Source organism: Stegastes partitus, unplaced genomic scaffold (assembly GCF_000690725.1).
Source record: "Stegastes partitus isolate 25-593 unplaced genomic scaffold, Stegastes_partitus-1.0.2 Scaffold858, whole genome shotgun sequence".
Classification (NCBI taxonomy): Eukaryota; Metazoa; Chordata; class Actinopteri; family Pomacentridae; genus Stegastes; species Stegastes partitus.
This window is the reverse complement of record NW_007578589.1, coordinates 234,135-260,076: the sequence shown is the minus strand read 5'-3', so window position 1 is coordinate 260,076 and position 25,942 is coordinate 234,135. Positions and strand designations below refer to the sequence as shown.

At 41.9% G+C, this 25,942-nt stretch overlaps 1 protein-coding gene across 1 annotated transcript in view; it reads right to left on the bottom strand.

The window, feature by feature from the left end:
* Window positions 1-22,649, bottom strand: part of tfpia (tissue factor pathway inhibitor a) — a 57,379-nt gene extending 34,730 nt beyond the window's left edge. The window contains exon 1 of the mRNA XM_008293114.1: window positions 22,460-22,649. Coding sequence (XP_008291336.1) covers window positions 22,460-22,544 — 85 coding nt within the window. The 5' untranslated portion in view covers window positions 22,545-22,649. The remainder of the gene's footprint in view (window positions 1-22,459) is intronic.
* Window positions 22,650-25,942: the final 3,293 nt, after the last annotated feature.

The window sequence follows — 25,942 nt, the reverse complement described above, 5'->3', positions numbered from 1 at the left end:
ATGCTGATAATGTGTCGTCCCTGTAGTTTCCTGGTTCTGAGTTGCACAATTAAGTTAAAATTTGAGGATAAGATGCACCAACAAATTGGACAAAACACAAGAGGAGCCAATCTGACTTTAACGAAGACGCTCACATGAGGCTGTCGACGCTGACATAAGGGACGAATCAGCACAACGGCTGTAGAGCTGATAAAAGACAATGCGTCGTAAAAAAATGAAAAGGAACAATGACAACGATCCTGCAGATCATTCCACATGCAGCTCATTAGAGCGATCGACCGCGGCCTTTGAGCAGCGATGCAAAGATGACCTCATTCCCGCAGCCATCTTTCAAACGGCTCCTTCCGATGGCTCTTGGTGCCGCCGGATCAAAGTCGGCTTCGAGCACCTTCCAAAGCACTTTCGCCAGCAGATCAAAGGAATCCCGTTGAAACACAGACACGTTCTCGCCTCCAGGAGAAATGTGTTTCCATTTCTACAAACAACGAAAGCTTTGAAAGCTCGCGTCGCGCCTCACGTTGTGCGGTCGGGCAACAGACTCGGGGCTACCCTGAGGACTGAGCGGGAAGTGAATCTATCCATGACTCGGTCCCGTATAGATCAATACGCAGAACACAACAGTAAATTTAGGTTTGATTGTCACTGGAGACGCACGAGCAGAAAAACTTTCACTATCTTTCACCAAAGTTTTCACGTCTCTGTACGTCTCTGTGTGTATTTCGTCTGGTGTTGCAGAAAATAATAGGACTGGTGCTTTGCTCTAACGTGGAACACTGCGGGGAAACCTTCTTAATTATCTAAAGGGCTTGCGAGGCCCATGCATTTTTAATCAGAGCCTGGGTGTTGGTATGGCAGGTGGCGAGGGAGGAGAGATGCAATGAGCGAGTTAATTGTTGCTCCACAACTCGATAGCTTTTGTGGACTCATTTGTCCGTGCCATCCAGATTTAACATTTATCTCAGCTTGCCTCTTCCACCCACAACCTCGGGAGTTTTTCCTTCCTTTATCTTCCAACAGAAAAAAAAAACTTTCTGTGCTTTTTCTTTTAGGGCTTTGACGCACTTCCATATATCTAGCAAACCCCTTTTTTTTTTTTTTTAAATCAATCCAGCTGACTTTCCTCCAGTGCCAGCTCAGTGGTGGAAATCACTCCCGTCTGCAAGGGCATTATCTTTTTCCTGGAAATATCTGAGTTGAGCCTCTTACCTGTTTCTCACTCAGTCTTGATAACAAAACAACCCAAAAATCTCCCCCTCCCTCCTCGCTTCAGTGATTCTGCCAAATCCGTGCTCTGACATGCAAGCGTCTCCGAACCCAACAATCCCACTCAGCGCCAATTAGAGTCCGTCTCCGCCGGTTCTCAGCCAATCAGTCGGACAAAGCGCGTCTCCTGGACGGCGCTCTAATGGGGACGTGTGTGATTAGCTGAAGTGCGGGGTTGCACTGACACATGTCCACAAATCTGCTCCCGCCTTTGAAAGAAATCGAGCATGCATCTGTGGGAGCGAGAACGACTGTCTGGCCCGCTTTTAATTTGACAGGAGAGACGGCGACTTCTCGGTCCAGGAGGAGCATATGGCGAACAATGATGCGGGCATAAGTTTTGCCATAAGTCGCGCGGGCCTCAAGGGGGAGGAAGTACCACAGCGCCATCTGCCAAGTCGAGGAAAGTCCCAGTTACAAAACACCGAGTGAATAATTCATCGCGTCAACCGAATGCTGAGATCAGTATTAAAAAAAAAAAAATCAAAAGCTTTCCTTACGACGAGCATATTATAATGAGATTAAATTAAAATGTGTGTAGCTGCTGGAGGTGAAGCAGGGCCGTGATTTAAACATGAATCGGTGAAATCGGAACCACACAGAGGGAGCGTAACGATTAGTGAGCCTGCTTATAGCTCAGACCACAAACCCGATAAATTTAACATCAAGTAGTTGTGTCAGCGGAGTAGGATTTTCAACAAAGACTTTGTTTTTGGGGGTAAAAATAATGTGTGACACAGTTAGAAATACGGGCTGGTTTTGTGTTTTTTAACTTCCCACAAACGCGAGACCTATTTTCACGTTATATCACACAAAAGAGAGCCGCAAATAAAAGAAAAGAGACGAGACGGAGCTCAATCCCCGGCCAGCTGGGCTACATAGTTAGAGGAGACAAGAGTTTTTAGCAGCTACCTTGACAGTAAAATTCCACTTTCTAAAAGCTTCACACTGATGTCTGCTAAGGAATATATGGTGATTTTTTTAATGGAAAAACTACCTGCTGTTCTGGTGTGTGTGCCCGGCTCACTTATCAAATGAATTGTCTTTTAACACCTTCTTCACACTTCATTGCAAATAGTTGTTTTAGGTAATCTAAAGCTGTAAATAAAAACCCCCCATTCGCTAGTTTCCTGCATGTAATTATATCAACAAAAGGAGTTAAAAAGTGTCACATCATTTATCCAACACACAGCAGCGAAAGAGAAAAAGGATCTCAGAGAAGTGAAAGTGTGATTCTGATGTTATTTAACTGGGACGCTGGTTTGACTGCAGATCTAATTAAATCAAACAAACAACCTAAACAAAATGCAGACGCATTAAAGAAGCCTATGAAGACACACGCATTGCATGTCAAACACAAATGCACTTGGTGTGGGAGACGAATTGCACAAACTCTGAGGCGAGCAGCACATTAGTTATGCCACCGTGTGTGCAGCTCTTTGTTCAATCAGAATGGAATCAAATGAAAAATGGGGTCGAAACTTTAATTATGCATTTTCTTTATTACATTACAAATGAATAATTGTGCTTTAGATAAATTTTTAATATTTACATTTGGATTGTCGCCTCAGAATTTGCAAAACAAACAAAGAAATTAACTTAATAAGTGATTAAACTTTCCATTTCTGAGTGTTGTGTTTGTGGTTGGACTGTACCATTACCAGCTTGGGAGGGGGGGAGTTTGGAGACAACCATAGAATCATCTAACGCATCTAACGCTGCAATAATTTATCAGCTGCACCACTTAGAGGGGGCGTGGAGACGTATGTGAACATTACTTACAGACTGTTGTTGTTCAGATTAAACGTAGAGCAGCAGAACTTCGTGTACCTCTTCAAGTGTGCCTCCCTTTACCAGCTAATCCCAACAGCATGTTTGTGTGTGTAAATGCAAATCCTTAAACGCTGTCCATAGGCTAATCAAGGAATGAAAGAGTAAATGCATCAATAAATAGCTCGATAACAAATGGTGCATGTGTTATTTACTAATCTCTGATGATCTCTGATGTAGCCGATAAATTATGGTACAGTCAGATGTGCTACATGTATAGTGTCACCGCCTACTGGGTCCATGATTTGCTCTAAACTCTCTGAGGCAAAACACAGAAATGGAAAATTAGATTCAATTAAGTTGTGTTCAAAAATGACATTTTGAAGCACCAACCCAGACATTAAAGATCTACTTAGGTGCCAATTACACATCTGTAAGGAAACACAACACACATCATTCAACAACTCATCTCTGTACAGTGCTGAACAAATGTATTAGACCACCACCCAATGTCAGGTCTATGCTACAGCTGCCCTAAATTAACTCCATTGCTAATTGACAAAATCATTTGTTGTGTTTCTGTAATGGTTAATACACCAGTATGTAGAAGCTAAAACATAATAATAATTGTCATCCATGATTTTTCTAATTTACTGTTATCCAAAAAGAAGAAAAAAATAGTAAATCACATTATTATTTCTTGATTAAGATGTTAAATTATAGTTATTTACTTGCATTCCTGAACAGAATAATTAGTTTTAGTGGTTGAATGTTATGTTTGATTCATTTCTCAGAGAAGCCCAGTGGCTCAGATTTGGGTATAAAAAGGTGCGTTCAATTTGAAATTCCTCATTCCTGTTCAAAATGGTAAAACGTGGAGAGCTCAGTGTGAATTAAAGCACTTCATGATGCTGGATGGTCTACATATATATATAGCGAGAGAGTGGTTAACAAATGAGAAATGTGGTCTAATAAATTTGTATATACATGTTTATAGTGGTGTCACCTAAACTGAGACACCCCAAAAAATAAGTAAGAATTGTACTTCTGTTCATACAACACTGTTTCATTTCATTTCAATAGTAAGATCATGTTTTCATTCAGGCATCCTCTTTACAGTATATTGTGTTTTCTTTCTTTTTGACATAGCTATACCACCGACTATCAACAGACATCATTTAACAGCCTTGCCAGCGTTGAATAGTTTGAAAGTAAAGGCAAGGAGGGGACAGAACATATTTCACTGGTCCTGGTTCACTGGTACTTCGCTTTTTTTCTTTTCTTCAAGAAGTAAACATGTCCCTATCTCAGCTCCCACATCTCAACCAAAGCGAGACAGGACTCATCATCTCACATCTACATGAACAACCACCTGTTACAACATGACTGAACTTCCATACTTGAGTTAATTCCATCTGCTAATGAAGACTCAGATGCATTTAAAAGTGAATGTGACGACCAAATGCATTTTTCCAGAGGCCAGTGCATTTTTACGCTATGCTCAAAAACACGCAACAAGACAATGAGCATCCGTTCTGCACTGACGCCTGCATGCTTGGTGTTTTGTTTTAAGGTCAGGCTGAAAGATGTCTTAGTTAAAATGGTGCGTTTGTCACCTTTACTCAGCCGCCCAATCACAGTTGAGGAGCGGTGACACAAATACCACCACCATCCACCAGCAGCTCCTCAATCTAACAGATAGTTTGTGTCTAAATGTTTCCTCAGCAACAAAACCTCATGAAGCCTCAGAGAGCGGCTGCATGGACCGCGGTGAGCGCTCTCCACTTTGTGCCGACGGTTTTACATTCAGTTCTCGTCGATTACACAAACCGTCGGCGAAATTAGCTGAGAGCGACGCATCACTTCTGTACCATGGCAACAAAAGCATCTCAGCGGAGAAAACGATGCACCTGCAAAGCACTCTGAAGCTTCCAGCTGGGAGTTTGGGGCCAAAACCCGCCTCTTCTAAAGAAGGTACAGATAAAAACGGAACGCTTACAGGGTGCGTTGAGATGCTGATGATCTTTGACACCTTTAGCTTTTAATCCAGACAAACAATTAAGAGATTTTAGCTGGATGTGTGATCAAACACGAGCATCAAAACCGAATCATTTCATCAACTTAAGTCCTCGCACTCTCACAGCTCACCTCCTGCCGTTCATTCTAATTGGCTCTAGCAGGCTTGACAAGATGTACATATGCAGATGTGGTGTTAGTGCTCAGGCTGTTCTGCTCTTCGTAGATGGATTTTGTCACTAAAACAATTTAAAAGGTGTATCGTAAACCATAGGTGCTGCAGTTTTTGCAATATTGTGATATGCATTCAGCCTGTTCTCCATCTCTGCTCCCACACAGTTTCCATGTATGTGGGCCGCGTTTATAGTCGAATATCTGCTCCGAGGATGAATTATTGTCTGTCAGAACATCCGAAAAATGCAGCTCTTTTAAGCAATAGCAAATGACAGCGTCACACCACGCTCACCGAGAATGCCGGGGCTATGAACAGAGAAACACCTGTTAGGTTGCGCAACGCAATTATCAAGCAGGCTGGCAATTTGCTATTCTGTCCATCGTCAGTAGCTGAGCTAAAACTCTGTTTTTCTCAATGCTTCAATACTCAGAATACAATGAAGATGTCGTTTGTTAAACACTGTGGGGACCTTCAAAGATTCGTTTGACTGCAATCATAGATGTTTGTGTCTGAGGCTCCTCTCTCCTGATGTGGATCTGATTGCACAGCCGAATCAATGGGTCGGACAGAGCGCGAGAGCAAGTGGCTCATTCTCCATCTGTGCAAATGCCATCCTCGACTGATTGTACTGTAGATGCACTCCTCATTAGATTAGAGGATCGATGCAGCAGTCCTTTTCTGCAAGCCAGGTTATTATTCAAACAATAGAGACGAGAATAAAGGGAATGCTTCTTCTACAGGCGATTGTCTGAGGCTGGAAGTTAAGTTTAAAATCTTTCAAGTGAGGAATTAACCCCGCTGCTGCTGCTGCTGGAGTCACACCCGAGGAGCAAATGATGACTTATGAAGAGCACTAAAAGTCCAGTCGAGGATGCACTTTGTTTTATATCCGCTTGGTCCAAATCGACAGCGTTAATGTATACTGCCCCTGACATCTTCACTGCTGTTGTGTTGCTGCTGTTGTAGCCTCGGTAGACTTCTCACCAGCTTTAACCAAGTACCCTAACCAGTACAAGCTGCTGGAAGTTGTTGCTTTACCGTTTAAACAGGCCTAGCTGTGTGTTCAGACAGTGAGAATTTACATTTACAGTCACTGAAAAGACACATTTTGTCATAAACTCTCCCTGGACGGTGCAAAAGGATGTCAATTTGCATATATGAGGCCACTTCATGAATATGCTTCATAAACAAACACCAGTAGATTGCTGAAGCTTTGGGGAACATAAGCCTTAACTCTACATCCTTGTTAGCAGCCAGTCTCATAACTGGTCCACAGTACAAAGCTTATCATTTTCACAAAGATGGCTGTAAAATGTTGAGAGTCTTACATTTTTTTAGGAGCTATTCTTGTGGCTCATCGCCCTCGTAATGCAGAAAACAACCACCGCTTGCATTATCTTCTCCTAAACCTAGCCAAGTGGTTTCGTTACGTAAACCAAAGCAACAGCCACTGAAAATGAAAGTAAGCAGAGACTCAAAGTTCAACAAAGTGTAAAACTAAAATGAAACAGAACAGTCTTGCACAGGACTGAACTTTTTGTCTCGTGGGTAGGGCTGGTCCAAATAGCAATTTCTGTTCTCCAGGTATTCGGCCCCAATTAATGGCGAATATCCTGAATATCTGGGGGTGCTGCGCGGTGGTGGTGGTGGTAGGTATTTGTCCCGCATCAGCGGAGAGGGAGGAAGGAAGCTGAGTATTCAGACGAGGGGGGAATTCTCTCTGAATTCCAGCACAGTGAACAAATAGTCGGCTATTCGGGTCCAGCCCTACTCCTGGGTGGAAGTCGTGTGGTTGGTTGATGCCACCACCATACCTCCCAACTTGCTAATGTGGATGCTGGTGCTCTTTTTTTTTGGAAACACTAAACAAAACAGACAAATCACATGACATAAAACATGTAGCATGCATACTAACAGTGGTAACGCCAGAATGTTTGACAGCTTTACTGTTTAAAATGTTCTTCAGTTTACTTTTAGCATTACTTTGCCTAATTACACGTAAACCAAATATACGGTTCACATTGACCACAACAGTAATTCTGCAAAAACTTCCTCACAACCTACTGGACAAACTAAAATTCAAAACAACATGAAACAGTTTAGACAGGGGGGCGTGACTACTGGACCACTTTTAAAGCCACTTCATCCGAATGCTGCTGTGGGTTTCATGGTAGCACAAGATGAAAGTATTAAGACTCATCCTCTGGGGAGCATGAATGCTGGTACAAAATGTTATTGGACTCCATCCAGTGGTTGCTGAGCTATTCTAAGCTGGACCAAAGGACTGGATGATGCTGCCTTATGTAGAGACATGCAGCCAGCAAGGGTACAAAAAAAAAAGCTAAAGAAATCACTCCTGTTATTCTTTCTCACGACTGTGCAGCACCAACCTCTTCAGCTTAAAGCCAAAAGCAAAACAAAGAAGCTGTGTAGGATAAACCAGAGGTGCTACAATAACAGAGGAAAAGCAGGATTTGTGAGTTGCATAAGAGGAAAAAAATCATTTAAAAAAAACAACCCTACATCACACAGAATAACACACAGAGTGTTTCTGATACACATTTATATTCTATTATTTGGGATATTTCAATATGCTTAGAAGCCCAGATAACCTGCTGTTATTCTTTTTTTTGTTGCGAGCACATCTTCACAAACCCTCCGTATGGATTTACAAACGCCACATTTACAAAAATAAAATGCCGCTTTTGTAACTTCAGAGTCTAAACGAGATGCATATAAGTTGAGTCACACAAGCTGAGACGTTGAAGCGTCAGCCAGGTGCGCTCGTCTCATCACAAGATCCTGGAGAGCAGTCAGAGAAAGAGCTTGTTGACATTTTTGCTTTTTTTCCTCCTTCCCGCGTTCTTCTGTTTAAAGGTCTCGTCGTGGATCTAAAAGTATCGCGAAGGCAAGGTAGCGGATTTAAAGCTCGGTGTACCGGTGAGGTTCTGAGACGTGTTTTAATATTTTACCATGAAAAAATAATGACTGTCCCACTTCCTGTTAATGGAGCTCCTGACGTATTGGTCTGCAGTCCAAACAGCGTCCTGCAGCCTCGGTCAGGGCGACACCACGACTCTCTGAGGGGGAACGTGTGGGTTTATCCATGCATTAATAAAGGATTTTTTACATTTAAAACCAGAGTGCCTCCTGTACTCTTTGGACTGCCGACCAAACGTAGGGACCGCCATTAATAAAAAGTAGAACAGTCATGATTATTTCATCTCTACTGACTGCTGGCTCTTACTTGAAAAGCACCTAATTTTGTATTTTCTTCACTTTTAACCCTCTGAACCCCCAAGATGTGTTTTTTTTCCTTCCTGTCCCATTTTTACGATCTATACTTTACTATTATGGAAATGGTGCAACCAGAGAAAATTCAAAAACGACTCCTTTGCACTGTTACACAGTTACAATGCCATAAATTACAAAAAGGAATTTGTATAAAAATTGCCCAGTAAATGCTTTTTATACTCATTGTATTACCGTAAATCCCGGACTATAAGCAGCTACTTTTTTCACATGCTTTGAACACTGCAGCTTAAACAGTGATGTGGCTAATTTATGGATTTTTACAAATTTACCTTGAGACAAAAATGACGTTGAGAGCGACAACAACAGAGAGACTGAGGAAGTGTGTGACGAAGTAATTCTGACGCTGTTCAACTCCGACACTGAAGAAGACGACTTTAGTGGTTTTAGTGCGCAGGAGGAAGATGAAGATAGCGATCAATGGCGTTTCCTGGTAGGCGACTGCATTTTTAACTTTTTTAACCAGCCGTGCTACAGGAACTGTTCAGAAAAAAGCATTTACGGTACGTATTTGTGTATGTTACCGGCATGTATTTAATTAAAAGTTTAACAACTCTTTCTGTGTAAATATCTCATGTTACAACGTGGACACCTGCGGCTAATAGACAAGTGTGGCCTGTATATGTACACATTTGTTTTCTTCTTTCTATAGTGGGTGTGTCTTATATTCAGGCTCAATAGTATGAAAATTATGGTATACCATTTACAACCTTTACAAACTAGATGTTTTTCATATTAATCTGCACATCAGTACATATTTCACCATGCTGAATGTATCTTCCTCTGTATGCTGTTTTTGTGTCTTGCTGCATTTATTTAATCACCCAAATATGTTTGATTTTGCTCTCAGTTTCTCTAATTTCCCTCCACACTCGTCTTGCCTCTGCTAAACACAGCCTGCAGTTCAGCCGAATACTCGCAGAATTTTATTTTTTACGTAACTGTTGGTCACAGCAGTTGTTTTTTTTTTTACAGGATCCAATGCAAATGGTTTATGCTTTGCTAATTTTTCAACTTGAAGAATAAAGTGATTATGATGATTCCTGATTTTAAGCTTAGATTTGGTTGTTTTATGAACCCACTGGTCAGCCAGAAAGTTAAAAATCTAACAATTACTTCATTTTTTGACATTTTTTCATCTGATAAAGGGTGCAACTTTGGTGACTTTTTCTAAAAACCCTTCAGCAGATTTTGGGGGTCAGAGGGTTAAACTCCCACCTTTATTGTTCTTGACCCGTTGCGGCACTCCTTATTTTTCTCTTTGTGTTAAATTTTTGATGGACCTGCACTAAAGCTGACACTGCTCTGCACCGTGATACGTGCGCAAGTTAAAGGTTGCAGGGCTTCGAGTAAACAAAGACAGATCCACCTACACACAAAGCCCGGATCCCTCTCTCTGTTCACTTTAAAACCACGGCACTAATTCAGCCTCAACTTGTCCCTCTTCACACTTCATTGAGGCCCTTCACTTCAGCCTTCTTCAGCAGATAAACGTATTCTGAGGTGCAGCGGAGGGCAAAAGCAGCGTGGGCTCAATTTCAGCGAGAATCGACTTTGAGCAGTCAAAAACAAGACACCCTTCATCCATTTCTGCCTTGTCTGAACTGGTACAGACTGAAGACAAAGTGATTGGCCTTTCATCATGCATTTTGGCTCAACGCTACAAGTTCAGACTTAGTTCACCTCTTCTTCTTTTTTTTAATTCCCTCAACCTTTTGTCCACTCTGCTGACATTAGCTGTCACGGCTGAGTGCAATTAGACTGCACACCTTCTGAGGGTGAGAGGCAGGTTTCTTTCTGCTGCATGAGAAGACATAATGGGGTGGTGTTTTTTTGAAATTCAACACCATAACTCCATCCAAATGTCCATTTCTATTTCAGACAACTCCATACAAGGCAACTGTTATCTCTCACAAGTTCAGTATCCTGTGAGAAACACACTTCCTGAAACTCTCCGCCATTAAATAAAGCTTACATTTATCGGCTCGTACAGGAAAAGGCCTTGTCCATCTGCAGACGGCCAGCTGAACCCAGCAGCGAAAACTTTCCAGAGTCAGGAAAGATACTGCTATCTATCTTTTTTTAAACTACAGAGAGCGAGCCATGCAGCATGCATAGGACAAGGCTCCATCCCTAATTAGTATCCTTGCTGGTGTCACTCACCCCCTGCGCAAAATGCCAATTATGTGTCAACATTTAAGAGATTAAAGCTTCCTGTAAGCCACGGAGAAACAGCAATAATGCTTCCCCCAGCCGCGGCAGTCCAGTTTTGCTCCAGGAATGATAAAACAACATCACAAAAAGGCAGAAATGAAACATGTCATTCCCCACACAGGGCCGCACATGAGCCACACATTTAACAAACCACCAGAACTACAGCAGTTGAAAAAACGTATCAAAGGAAGAACAGTGGAAAGGCGGCAATTTCTTTGAAGAAGTCTGACCTTTGACTACAGCGTCCCCATTAGATCAATCAGCAGCATTTAAAAGATTAAACATCAGACGCAGTGTGAAGAACGTTCCATTCAAAACCGACCAGAGCTGCCTGAAAGGACACATTTGTGCTGCTCTGCCTCGTCTATTTTAGCACTGGGAATATTATACAAGCTCAAATGGAAACCAAAGAAAAAGCAGAACCAAAAGGGAAAGAACAGACAGGAAGTCAAAAGAATCATTTTCATTTGCTGAAGCCATAAAACAGACACTGAGGTTGTAGGAGCAGATCAGGAAACGTTGTTGTGTATTTGGTGTGAGTGGGTCTCATGTTAATGTGTTGATTGTCAACTTTACCGATACAAGGTAGGAACCTTTCTGTCTAGGTAGGGTTTCCAACTGGAAGGGGACGAACTGGTTTGTAACTGCTGAGCAACACGCTGAAAGTTACCGTATGTATGGTGTTGATTTAGAAAGATTTGGATATCAACTAAAGAAACTGTGTGCATCATAAAGCAATAGAAGTTTGACTTCAATTCATCAGACATGGGCGATATAGTGGTGCGTCAATTAACTGTTCCTGTTTGGGTTCCCTCAGTGGCTTAAAGCAGCGGTCCCCAACCACCGGGCTGTGCAGAGAGAAGAAAAATGTTTTATTGGTTAATTTTTATTTCTAGCGGAGCATGCAGGGTGTTTTATTTTGAAAAATGACGAGCTCATCTTCTTGTTACTTCCGTCTGGTGCTTGTTTCCTGCACTTGATTGTCAGTTTTTATGCCCGGCCGTTAAACATCAGTTTAACCGACATGAATAAAAAAAACAAACGTCTCAGGAGAGCTTCTTTAAAAAGTGGGAGAGACTTGATGCTGAGACAGAAGAAAAAGTAAACACATATTTAACAAACAAAAAAGCAATTTTGTTGGTTTGTGACACTTTTTAATATTTATTGAATAATTTTTGTTGTGCGCGATGACCAGTCTGTAGAAAATGTTCTTGCTTAAAACCGCAAAAAAAAGTTGAAGACCGCTGGCCTAAAGCATTGGCTAAGCCTCTGCTAAGGTTGTGTCCAAACTCATCCACTCACTCTCTGCTCACTACCACTATGTAAAGTAGCATTTCGGACGCTACTCGAGCTATTAATTACGTTGCTTGCTAGCCGCAATTCGTGCCATAGCAGCGCAGTACAAACACATTACATCCACAGTTTATTACGTAGCTAAGAAAGAGGTAAAATAAAATTTAATAAAACATAAGCGGGGTATTACTTACATTTTACTAACAAGATTTTGCACTCCCGTTGGTCTCGTTCGCATTTCCTTTCACGCAATGCATGATGGTCCATATTGCTTGGTTGGTGACCATCGGCTGCACACTACTTTTCACGGTGCATTGTGGGATATTTTAAAGGCACTTTACAGGGCGTAGCATCTGTAACTTAACATACGGACAGCACGACAAAATGGCGAACATTGTGGATGATTTCAGACAAAGACTAAATGTGTGTTGGTCAGCAGTTCTCACACTTAGTCCTCAAAAGTTCGAGGTATGAAAAAACTGGCGGTAACAAAATCACAATCAACTTTTAAACAACACCCGTTCAAGTTCACTCAAAGTAGTCTAAATAAACTGGAGCTCGGCGGAAGAAGCGGCATGTTTGAAAGCAATCACTTGCTTCAGTGTGACTCCTGAACTCTGATATGTGATTACATCGTCACCGTCGCATCTCTTGCGATTGGGTCGGTGCAAAGCCGAGGCGGCCGTGTCTCAGACGGTCGGTCCGTATTTATTTACCACTCAGACTTATTCTTGCATTTTCAGCAGCTGCAGAAATTGTGTTCTGGAGAAAAATGAGACCCATTCTGTATCTGTGATTTAGGCACTGACAGCAAATTGTCTAGTGGAAGGATGATGTGTGAACTCTGCAGCAGCTGTTTACATCGTCATGGCGATGATGTCAACAAGGAAATAAGGTGCATTGGAACCATATTAATCTGGGAATCACTGTGAACAATATCCAGCCACACTGTATTTGTAATGTCACTAATAATTCATTGATTTATAGAGAATGTTTTGAAAATCAAAAGCGTTACTCTTCATAAATCTTCACAACAAGGGATGGGCTCATGACAGATTGACCCGCCTTTTGGTCTGGATGTGGACCAAGCCCTGGTGTAAGCAGAATTTTTGAGATTATTTTAGATAATTAAAGTCACTGTCAGAATACTGTGTGTTAAACCTTTAGACCGTATGGTGTCTTAGTTCTACAACAGAATGACAAACAAAATAGAGTTTGTTGAAGGTGTTCAAAGTGTTCACCTTTCTACCTGGGATGAAATGGCACATAGGCCTGAAACTACAAATTACAAACACATTTTCCACAAAGAAAATGGATTATTGAGTCCATAATTATGGGTTTTTTAGTGTTTTTATGACGGGAATATTTAATCAAAGACAGGATTTTCTGAACTATTTCTTTAACTCTCATTAAAATCCTGCAATGCTCCAAATATAAATTATATGTCAAGTCATTAAAGACTTGAATAAAAAGCACATGATGTGTTCAGTGATGAGCATAATATGGAAGCAAGATAATCTCACCTTCTATAAAAAAATGTAGAAATATTGGTTGTGGCACATCCATATGATTTCAGAAGTAAAAACCACACCATGAAGCTCAGTTCTATCCATTTGCTCCCATATATCACTGTGACACGATGACTTGTGACCGCTGCCATCTTCTCCTGCTCGCGAGCAAATAAGGTGGCACAAAGATTGTCAGTTTCAGGAAAGAGTCTCCTCTTAAACGCTGTAAAATGCACTGCTGTAGCTGTGAGGGGGGGAAAAAAAAAATAGGCTAACTAAATATTGTCAAGTTAGTGGAAGAATTCCCAGAGAGACAGTTCCTGCTCTCTAAATATAGAGCCAAGGCGAGCATTGTTTGCCAATTTCTGCTTGTGACAGTGCAAAGGACTCTCAGATTAACCTGTGGCTGATGCTCCGCCGAGTACATTTGTCATCTCCCCCGGCTGCGTCAAACTCGAGCGGACGGGTATTTCCTCTCGCGGGACACATGCATTTACCATTCTGTGGCGGAGTCACCTTTCTTATCTGGAACTAGGGTGACAGTGATTACAAGGTTTGATGCCCAAGAACCGCTATCCCTGGAGCAAAGTCTTTTGTTGGAGTGTTTGCGTTCTACATATCATAAATCACACGTGGATGTGTTGTGTCTGCTGTTATTAACTGGATGCCGCTCGCTGTTTAAGCCTCCTCTGGTGTTTGCGTCTCGTTACGCCCGCTCACGCCTGAAGAAACGCTCTCATCTGGTGCCCTCAGCTAGAAACCCTGCTGTCACGTTACACGCCCAGGTGCCCTTTACTTCATAGATGAATCAGCGAGGACTTTTGAACTCTGTGACATTTATTTTAAAGTTGGTGAAGTCACAGAACATCACAAGTTGTTTCTGGTCATTTACATTACATAAGTCAGCGTTAGGCTCAGTTAATGATTCAGCTGCGAGGCGTCCCGCTATACGCTCGTATACGGTATCAGTACGTATGCTACACATTAACTCCACGGGAATATCCACTGGTGAGACAGTGAGAAAAGAAAGAATGATAACTAGACACCCCAGCATTGTAGCTGGAGGCGGCACCTCGAGCGAGAATCCAACCCTTTGCCTCGCGGAAAGTACAGTAACCTGCAGTAATGCTGTGGAGCAGCGAGCCGGGGAAGTCTGGAGCACACCAACGTATGGGATTAACTCAAGTCTGTGGTGCTGCTTCAGAACAGCATCACATATTGATGTTTTCTGGTGATGTAAATGGCAGCAATGGTCAGAAAGCTGAAGAAATACTCGACAAAAGTCACCTTGTGGAAGCCAATAATGCAATAACGGCAGATAACGAAATAAATTAGCCGTTTTTAAAATGTAACAGGTCAATAATGTAATAACTGACCAATAACTTTAAAAAAAAACAGTCCTGAACCGATAAGGTAATAACTTTTGGCCAATAACTTAATAACTTATGCCATTATATTACATTTTTAAAAAGTGCAGATTTATTACGTTATTGGTTTCTACACACCTCACCAGCTCTAAATTGCATTTCTACCACCAAAAATGACATATTCGACTCATTCTACACACCTCATTTCCATTAATAGCCACTCATCTACTATAAACACCACAAATGCAGACATATTTGAATATTTTCTGACCAAAGTAGATGTGCTCGGACCATTTAATGTAGGACAGAACTATGGTTGTCTACAAGTTGCATCCCAATTTTCAAGAAATTAAAGTCAGAGCTGATTGACATTTAGCATCTAAGTCCAAGTAGAGAAGTTTTATCTCAGAGTAAATCCATGTAAAAACTCTCAGACTGTACTGGTTGTATACTATTTCACCTGATCGGAGTAAAGAAGTCCAGTAGTTGGCTGAAGTCTTCATAAAGAGGCACAGAAGATAAGTTTCCTCTCAGACCGGTTGTTTTTTCAATCTGTTTAAAAAGTCCTTTCGAAATTTTTGCTCAATGACAACAAAATAAAAGTAATAAGAAATACTGCCTACCAGCTTTAAACAGCTGTAACACAATTTAAAGTTGGTCCAAGTTAAATCACTTCAGTCTGACTCACAACGTTGTGCATTACAACAAGCCTAAAGCAGACATTCAGTGTGTTGGCTGCATTAAATTAAATCACTCGTTGTTGATGCTGAAACAACCTCGTAGGTTTTACAGCGTTAATAATTAGCAATAATATTTTTTTTACAGTGTATCCTAGAGAGCTGTGCTTTCTCTGATCTGAGCTTCTGAGTTTTCCTTCTTTTTATTTTGGCGCCAGCAGCTGCAGCTGCGAGTGTGTGTGTGTGAGGTTACGGAGATGTTCTGAACATTCCGTTCATGGCATTAAATATTCATGTTTCTCAGCTCTCCAGAAGTTAATAAAACTATGCACCGTACAGCATTTTTCATTATGTGTGGGTCAACAAGTGGAGTCTCCTCAGCCTTTAGGCCGCCGGTCTGGTTGAATCTTCAAGCAGCCGAGTATTAAGTCCAAGTAAAAAAAAGAAAAATTAAAAAAAACATTAAGTTCGATTTGAGTCCAAGTCTAAAGGCTACAGGTTTAGTTTTTGTTTGTCTGTTTGATTGATCCTTTTTTTTCTAATTAAAGCTAAACAATATGGCTGGATACAGGGACAGTAATTAGACATTAGACAAAACTAAGGAATAATTTAATGAGTTGTCATGGCAAACTCCACCACAGACATGGACAAAAAATATAAATTACACCTTGAAAACAAAACAAACAACAAATATCATGCACCAAAGGAGTAAACTTGAATAAAAAAGAGGGGGTGGGCGGAAAACAGAGAGCAGTGAATCGCACCGCTCACAGAAAGTGTCATGCTGGGTGTTTTTTTTCATTAATAGTCTGTATTATAATGCTTTTGCTGCACTCCAGGTGAGAATCGTGTGGAGATTAAATAAATGTTTTCCTATAAAGAGGCTAAAAGCGCTGCATACCGGATAGGAGCAGAAAACATCACCTAATGAAAGCAGAGAACGTTTTTCTGGTTCTAGGTGAACTCATCTCAGGGTGATCAGTTTTTTTTTTTTACCGACAGTCTCGGGCAAGTACTTTTCTGAAGTCTTCTCTTTACTGCTAACACTAATTAAGATGGCACATGCTAAGCACTGTCTATGGCCCGAGGCTGCCTAATAAAAGGACCACTTCAAACAGCTAGTGAGCATCTAATTAAATTTCTCCACAAATTAATGAGACACAATGTTTACGCCTCCACGAGACGATTAGCGAAGCAGCCGGGGCCGCGCTCCAATGATGCTGATGTTTGGTTCCGAACGGGGCTCGGCGAGTCCCTTCATTGTTTTACCTCTCAAGAGCACCTAAATGATATGCAAATAGGAGACGCTAATGCTCCTCTGTGAACAAAACCTTGATGAAGACCCACTGTAGAGTAATGTATGGAGCACAGATCGCCTCTCTGTAGTTACCTGTGGCTCGCATTCTCATTTCTCTGATGGATGAAAAACATAATTGCTGTTGGTAAATGTTTGTTGTAATTTTATCTGGATGCTCAGTTTTTTTTTGTTTTGGAAACATTCGAGCTCGTCTTTATGCGCTTAAGGTTAAAACGATTAACGCGTGTTGTTTGCAAATGGAAACCATCAATAAATGCCAGCTGCTGCAGGCTGGCGGGAAAACCCAACCTCTAAAATGCAAAAATGTTAAATGCTTGCTGAAGAACAGGGTAACACAACATGTAGTCCTGTTAAGGAAATAAAGCTGAAGTACGTTAAATAAGAATACGTTTAGAGGTGTTATTACTCTTACGTCACTACTGCACTACGCTGGTTCACCATTAAATACTCAGCATTACATCAGGGTGCAGGAAAATGACAATAATTTTGCTGTTTCTTCTGAAGACAATGTTTTTAGTGATGGAAATTAAATTGCAACTGGAGTGTAGACATGAATATCTACAGTATACAACAGAAGTGAGTTCACACAACATCACTTACATTCAAATGACTTGCATCATCTCTCAATAACTGCATAATTTCTAAGCTGATAACTGCAATGAACTTTTCTTTGCTTTAGAAGGTTGTACTGAAGATGCAGGTCCCAAAGTAGAAGCTCAATGCAACAAGAGTTATCACACCTGAAACCAAACCGAGTATACCTGCCTGGTAGTTTAATCAAAGCAACTGGACTTGCTTGAGTTCCTTGAAGACGTTTCATCCAAGAGGCTTCATCAGCTCTGACTGGCTAGTTGGGAGTTCCAGATACTTATATCCTTAAGGAGCCATTAACATCTGAGTTTCAGTTTCAGTTGTGGGTTTGTTGCTCCTCCCCTTCCTTAAGTGAGTTGTTAGTGCTCCCCCTGCCACAAAGGGGTTGGTTAGGGTTGACATAGATGGCTTCTTTGAAAACTGGAAAGACCATCCATCAACAGAGGTGGAGGTCTGACTCATCACCTCTCACCTGTTTACAATTCAGTCCTAAGATCTCTCCCCAGGAAGATGAAACCACATTCACACCTAGCCACAAAAGACTCTAGCAAAGCAACAAACCCCCAATTGAAACCAAAACTCAGGTGTTTATGGCTCCTAAAGGATCTCAGTACCTGGAACTCCCAACTAGTCAGTCAGAACTGATGAAGCCTCTTGGATGAGAGGTGAAACGTCTTCAAGGAATTCAAGCAAGTCCAGTTGCTACGATTAATCTACCAGAATAACCGTGACCTGGATGACTGAGAATCTTCACAGACAAGTATACCTGCCATTTGCACTTATTCTAAATGCATTAGCACTGTTGTAGACTGACCTGTGAACACCTGGAATTTCTCAGGAGCAAGGGAAACATTTATGTGACCTTCCAAAGATGGAAGTAAACATGTGAAAAAATAATCAGTGGAAACTCAGTTGTAGCAGTAATCAGATGTGTAGGATGAGCTTTAGTTCCACTGATCACAGCTGCAGTGGCGTCCTAATAAAATGCACAATCCACCTCTGAAGAACAGACAGGAAGGTGCTTTAGATTTTGCATTATCAGAGTTTCTGCTGCAGCTTAGGCAGTGTAGGTCAGTGCAACATGACAACTTCTATTTACACCATCCACAAAGAAAAAGCCCCTGCTTGCTCTGCATCACTAAACTACAGGAAAGAAAAAACATGAATAGAAGTGTGATGAATATTGGGAGAACATTCTTTGTCTGGCTCAGATGAGTTCCAGCATGTTTGGACAGTGAATACACAGTCCTGACAGTGAAGCACAGAGGAGTGAGTGTGATGAGATGGGACGGCACGAGAGCGAGAGGAGTTAAGGAAAATGACATTAATAGATGCACCGTGAATATCCGTGGACATCAACAAAATACTGGCTGACAAGACGACTCCCGGTCTGCAGAGGCTTGGCAGCAGGGGGAATATTCCAGCGTGATAACAATCTGAAGTACACTCCCAGAATCACACAGGAGTTTCTGAAGAAAACAGAAAGTGAACACTGTGACCTGGACGAGCGTGGTGCCGGCCTCGAATCCAACAGAAAACCTTTGTGGGTTTTCTTAAAGGGAAAAGGAGAGCAACAATACATGTTGATATTCCACTGTTCTCACTTGTGTTGTTTACTGTAGGTGGTTCCTGAGCCTGAAACCAGTGGACTCAACTCTCATACAGTCCAAAAAGTTCATCAAATCTTTTCTAACTGTTTCACTGTTATACCCTCAAATACTGACTGGGCCTTTATTTAAGGCAGGCTTTAGTTGGAGGTGGACCTTTATTTCTAAACCCCTCGATAACATAAGTAATTTGTCATATTTAAGTGTGAAGATTCATTTTAATGTTATATCTTTATCAACACCAGAGAGTTAAGAGAGAGCAGCGTTCGAGCGTCTTCACACATCATTGTATCAGCGAGCACTTCGTCGGCCTACATGCACCTGCCTTCGCTCGTACAGGGATCGCAATTAACCCGCGAACCCGCGGCACTCGCGCTGTCACCGCTGTTATCATCGTGGAACGAGCACAGAGCAACTCGGCATGACAGAACACGCGTCGCAGATTAGCTCATGTCTACAATCGATCCCATTTCAAAGCGTTTCAGAGGACGCTCCATTCCTTAACGTGGATTTTATCTTGGTGCCAAAAAAATGCCAGTTGAGGCCATACGGGCCACTGGTAAACAAAAAATAACTATGCTTCCATTAAACATGTGGCCAGTATAAATAGCACTTTGGCAAGTACTTTTTTTCCTGTTACCTATTTAAATACTTAAAGTGTGACACTCATCATTCCAAAGTCTGCTTCCAGTTCCCTCCACTAGTCATGGTGATTCTGCTCCTGTTTTCGCAAGTGTCCACAATGTCTGTCTTATATTCAGCATTAAAAATCCACACAAACTCATCTCTTTTCAAAGCTACACACATAAATTTAAACCCATCGGAAACAGCAAACTGCCTCGACTGGATCGTTGTTTAGATGATGAGAAAGGCACGATTTTCCTGCAGCCTACATAAATCTGACTCTGACAAATGACCGCTGGCTTTGAACACATTCCCAGCTAAGTGCAGTCGCTCCTCGGAACCAGTCAGTCAGTCAGTCAGACATAACATCAGCCCTCAAAAATCTGGGTGTTATATCTGACTGTGGCTCATGCCTGAGGAACAGCTTCAAAATTAGATCAAATCTTTTATTTAGCAACACACGGAAAAACATACACGCCGTATTATCCACCCACCTCGGGTTTTTTTTTCTATTTTCTTTTTTTTTTTTGCAGTGCCTTGTTTACTTCTCTGAGCGCTCAAGCTATGGAACCACTAGAAATGTTCAAAATTCAGCAGCCAGACTACTGAAGAGAACTTATAAGGCTTTGAATGGTGTGACCTCAGAGCATAGCGCTGAAACTCCTTATTTCCTTACTGTGGAAAAGCCCTTTGTGTGTCACGCTTGAAAAGGTCTCTATAAATAACCTGATCTGAGCCACACTGCAGGTTCACTGTGTGGCAAGTTTGCTGGTGTATAGATTTGTTGTATAAGAGATCATTTTCCAGGAATAGAAGCTGATGACTGGTCTCTGGGCATATTATTACAGAGCTTTCATGTGAACTCTGCATTGTGGATTGTACTTGAGTGTTCAAACGCGACGCACAGGGAGGGGAAAGAACCAAACGGAGTCAAAAGGGGACAACGGTTCTGCCTCAGGGTTCACTAGGAGTTTCATTTCTCCCTGGCAGGGTTGACAATTAGTTAACCGAGAATGAAAGATGATCTAACCTCATGTTGACTCATGAATCTTTACAAAGACTGTGCTGCTGTCATCTAGAAAATAATCAGTGACAATAAGTTTGTATAAATGTAAACTAATTAAATGTACAGTGCTGAACAAACTTACTAGACTGCCTGTATATATATATGTGGACCATCCAGCATCATGATTCACACTCAGCTCTCAATGTTGTACCATTTTGAACAAGAATTTGAAGGAATTTCAAACTGAATTCACCTTTTTATACCCAAATGTGAGCCACTGGGCTTCTCTGACAAGTCAGAAATTAATCAAGCATCACGTTCAACCACTAAAACAGTTCAGGAATGCAATTAAATAGCTAAAATTTGACATCTTAATCAAGAAATAATAATGTGCTTTGCTATTTTTTTCATTTTTTAATGTAAAACAGTACATTTGAAAAATCTTGGTTAACAATAATAATTAGATTTTAGCATTAAAAATATAGTTAAAGAGCTTCTACATACTGGTGTATTAACCATCACAGAAACAGAAAAAAAGCTTTTTTGTTTTACCAATGCTGTTAATTTAGGGCAGCTGTGGCATAAACCTTATTAGGTGGTCCTCTAATACATTTGTTAAGCACTGTACGTATCTTATAGTCAGGAAAACATAGGGTTTGTCACAATAACAAGGTCCCCAAGCTTCCTAGATTACAAATTCTAATCATAGCCAGAAAATGTTCCTTCCATACCGGGAAATGATGCGTAAAACAAGCTGTATGTCAGAGAGAGATAACAGGAGGCAGACACTGACATAAAAGGCATGCACTGAATGTTGCAGTTAATCACCAAACCTCCCACTGCCTTCAGCCCATATCTGACCCGCCACACTTGGAATGACCTTTCTGGACTTCCCTATTAACTACATAGCTTTCATTAATGAAGTATTTTCTTGCAGGGATGGAGAACTGTATTACAGCTTCGTCTCCAGCTTTGCACCAGACCTGGCTGCACTCAGACCTTTCCCGGCTTGTTCGGTGTCTGACATCCCGGTCCCAGCAGCCTCATTACCGGCCCGGTGGCTGTTGTTGCGACATGACGGGACAGGAAGGGGTGCCAGGCGGTACAGGTGTGGGTCGTATGAGAACTGCTGTCGATCTGGACTTTGGCCTCGCCTGACGCCACTTCTCTCTCCCTCCTCTCTTTCGCTAATCAGGATTCAAAGCCTCCAACACAACAAAACAAACCAGTAACGCGTCGCCTGCGGTTTAGACACCGAGGAGGACTTCAGTAAAAACACTGCTGAAAGTATGGAATCGTGTGTTGCCAGTTTGTAAAGTGCCACAGATCGCGATCTATCACTTCACCGCACGATCCAGTGCTCGATTTGTTATTTTACGCATGCTGTCCGGTTTAACAAATTACATCGATGCGCAAAGATCCCGGTTAAAACTCAGCTCTAATTTCCAAATGTATCATTAGAAAACCTCATGATATAGGAATATCCCATAAACCGCCACTAAACAGTAAGAAAACAACAACAACGATCAACTAAAGCTGTGACATATAATAGGCTTTGTCAAAACTCTGGGCGCTGTTCCATTTTACGCACGAGGAAAAAAAAAACAACAACTTTCCCCCCCTTCCACTGTCCGGTCGTTCAGCAACTCGGAGGAATTGTGATCGTGTTAAAAAATCATTATCTACACACACACACTTTTCTTTCTCAATCGCCTTACCTCTATCTCTTCTGCAAGACCCAAAACGGGTGAGACAGTAGAGCGACACGGCGCACAAAATCCACCACTTGTTGGACGGAGGCATGCTGCTGAACGGGCTGCTGATCCGTACGGAATGTAAAGTTTAGAGGGAAACTTCATCAAGTTGAAGGGCTGAAGTTTATATGTGTGGTGTGTCTGTGTGTGTGTATGTGTGTGGTGTGTGTGTGTGTGTGTGTGTGTGGGCGCGTACTTCCGTTTGATAACACTGTGCCAGTCTGCAGGCTCTATGAAATTGAAATTCCCAGTAATTTCCTGGAGGGACACTTCAATATACGAAAATAACATATTCCATTTCACTGGTAAGGCTTACTGAGGAATTAAACAGCCAATGACGAGTTAGATTGTTTATTATCATATCTTCATCTCCTCCTAGTTTTTACCATGTACAGATTATGATACACATGAAATCATAATCACAGTAATAATAATAAAAGTGGGCACAGCCTTTGCAGTAGCATCTCAGCAGAAAGCCTCGTCTTGTTTTTCGAGCTTTTTCTCTCTCTCTCTGTTGGGAGCTGCTGAACTGTTGCAAGCCGACTCTCGGGTCGCTTCTCTTCAGCCCCCTCAACAAGGCTTTAATCTGCGGCTATTCATCTCAGAGTGATGAGAAATTTTCATCTGAAGCCCATTACCCAGACCCGGCTGTCTGTTTCGTTCAGGAGAAGCGTACCTGAGTTATGGCCTTTGGAGAGCTTCTGAACCCTCTTTCAGCTCCTCAAGACCACAAGTAGTGACACATGCTGTAATTGAGCTTCAAGTCGACACATATATGCTCAAATTATTGTCTCTTTGCACCCTATACGTTCATAACTTGAATGAATTCGATGCACTGAGTTAAATACCACGCTGGATTTACGCACAGTCACACACTATGTTAAATACGAATGCTGCCAACTCCGGGGATTAGAGCCACAGTTGGGGGTCGACAAGAATAAAGTGATTTGACTGTCAGACGAGGCACTTTAGTGGAATTGTCCTTTATTTAAATTAGCGTCTTTAAATGGCTATTCTCTGCTGTACACACTCAGACCTCTAAGACGAATGTGTGGTTTGGGGACGTATGAATAAAATAAATTTGACTGGATGGCAAATGGAAGCTGAGATAAAGGAAACTTCATTTAGCCACGAGCGCTTTAACAACGTTAGTCCTGAATAGTTCCTGAAAATGGGCACCGAACAGATATCTTCATTGATGAAACCTCTATCTCGGTTTCCTGAGGGGCAGTTTTGAGGCTCGGTGGGGCGTCTCCAGCCGTCACTCTCCGAGCAGGGCCCGACTCCTCCTTAAACCGCCAGCTAATCCAAAAACGAGCCGTGAGGTGGAGCGTGAGCCGAGCTGAGGCGGGCCACGCATCCGCACCTTTCACTCAAAGCAGCCACGCCCGTCATTATGCGCAATTTTAAGCCTCAATACAATTAAACGGGTGAATTAATAGAAATATAAGAACAAAAAAAGTCAAAATGACTGTTAGCTTTGCTCCATGTCAGGTTGATTTCTAAGTTGGCAGCTCATTCAACTAAACTGCATTCTCATTTTGAAAGAAACATTACGTAAGATGTTACAGGAAAGGCTTCCGGTTTGGAAAGAACCAAACAAAGAGGCAAAAATCAGCAACAGGACGTTTATCGAGGTCACCAGGATTCACGTCCTGTGTGGTAGACTTAAGTTTAATTTTCCATTGCTTGCTTTTGGTTTAAGTCGTTGTTTGGGTTAGATTTAGGCCCCAGAGCTACATGGTGGAATTTAGGTTTATTAATGTTATTGGCTTGTTTAAGTGTTGGCACCAAAACTATTTGGTTAGGTTGGGTCATTCATGTGGATATTACTTTGACACTTGCCCCCATCTTGCCATCACCCTTGGCAATGACACCAGTTTCCCCTAGCTGGACAACAGACTGCAAAAACTGCTCAGGAACAGCTCGAGGAACACGACAAAGAGCCCAAGGTTTTGACCGACCCCTCTAAACTCCCCAAACCAGCATCCAGTCAAGCATCTGATACATCAGAACAAGTCTCGTCCTCGGAGCCTCTCAGAGGTCCCATGTTCGGGCTCATTTTGACAGCATTAGGGGGATCTACACGATATTAGGAGGGTAGTTTTAATGTCGCCGTGGGTCAGTGTATGTGAAACTTATTCAGCTGATTCAGCTGAGTTTTATTAGCTTTCTTTATACACTCCGAGTGTAAAACAAAATTAAAGACACTCAGAGTAATTTAGAGATAAATCGCCATCGGTCCCACAAGTGATGGCCTCGCTCCAACCTTTTGTGCTATCCCGCTGCCAACACAAACTCTCATTTCGGACAGTACTGTGACAGGAGGTCCCGGTTCAAGTCCCCCGAACAGCTGGGAAAATCTGTGCAGGGAAAGCTAATATTTTGTTTCCTCTCCCCGAAGGCGTGCTGAGGTGCCGTCAAGCCAGCCTCCTAAACCCTCAGCTGCTCTCACGGAGCTCGTAAACAGCCAGCAGCAGCTAGTGGTATCACTTGGTCAGCTCTCTGGAGATACCGTACGGGACTTAATGTGTGCGTGATGCAGTGCAGTAAAGAGCAATGACGGTCATTGACGAATAACTGCTATGTGATAAAACAATAAAAACAAAACAGTGTTATATCTCTTCACACGTCATTAAGACAGTTGAGGTTGATACTCCCATGGGTGTCTCATTAACTGAGTGAATCAGTTCCATCATCACAACACACCCTGAGCAAACTATGACTACTTCAGTTTTCACGGGTCAATACCTACGTTTCATAGGTTAAGGTACAAACAGCCTGCTGGATTTAGATAGACTTCAACAACAGCGTACGTGTGGTTCCAGTTGGTCTCTAAATTATTTGCATTTGCAGATGTTTCTCAGTGTTTTTGCTTAACAGACTACAAAACTGTATTAATGAGTATTTTAGTATTACCATGGGGCATATTGTTGTCTGAAAGGAGTCACTTGTGGGGTCTATTCACAGAGAATTTATCACCCAACTGTACAGTTTTCCTGTATACCGAGTAGTGTTTGAGCATCTCCCAATACGTTGTTGAGATTTTACATCAATCCCCACAACTTTACCATCAGCTCTAGCAAATTTGCTCCAGCAGCAAACGCTGGGTATTTTTTAAAAGCTCCAACAACCCAGTTACATCGTCCATCAAGCAACAAACCTTAACCTTAACAACATACAGACAATATCAGTGACTGTCCTTTAGCTGAACCTAAAGGAACGAGTTGGATGAAGTAAGACGTCAGCTGTTGTTGCATACTTTGCTCCTATACAACTTAATTCTCTTGTGTTTTGACAGAAACACATCTTCTCACTGGAAGATAAGATGTAGTTTTCAGTTTGAAAGAACCACACAAACTCTGCATGTGGAGGTAGGAGCAGAGGATGGAGGCATAAATCAGCAACAGGACTTTCACCCACGACACCAGGATTCANGGAGGTAGG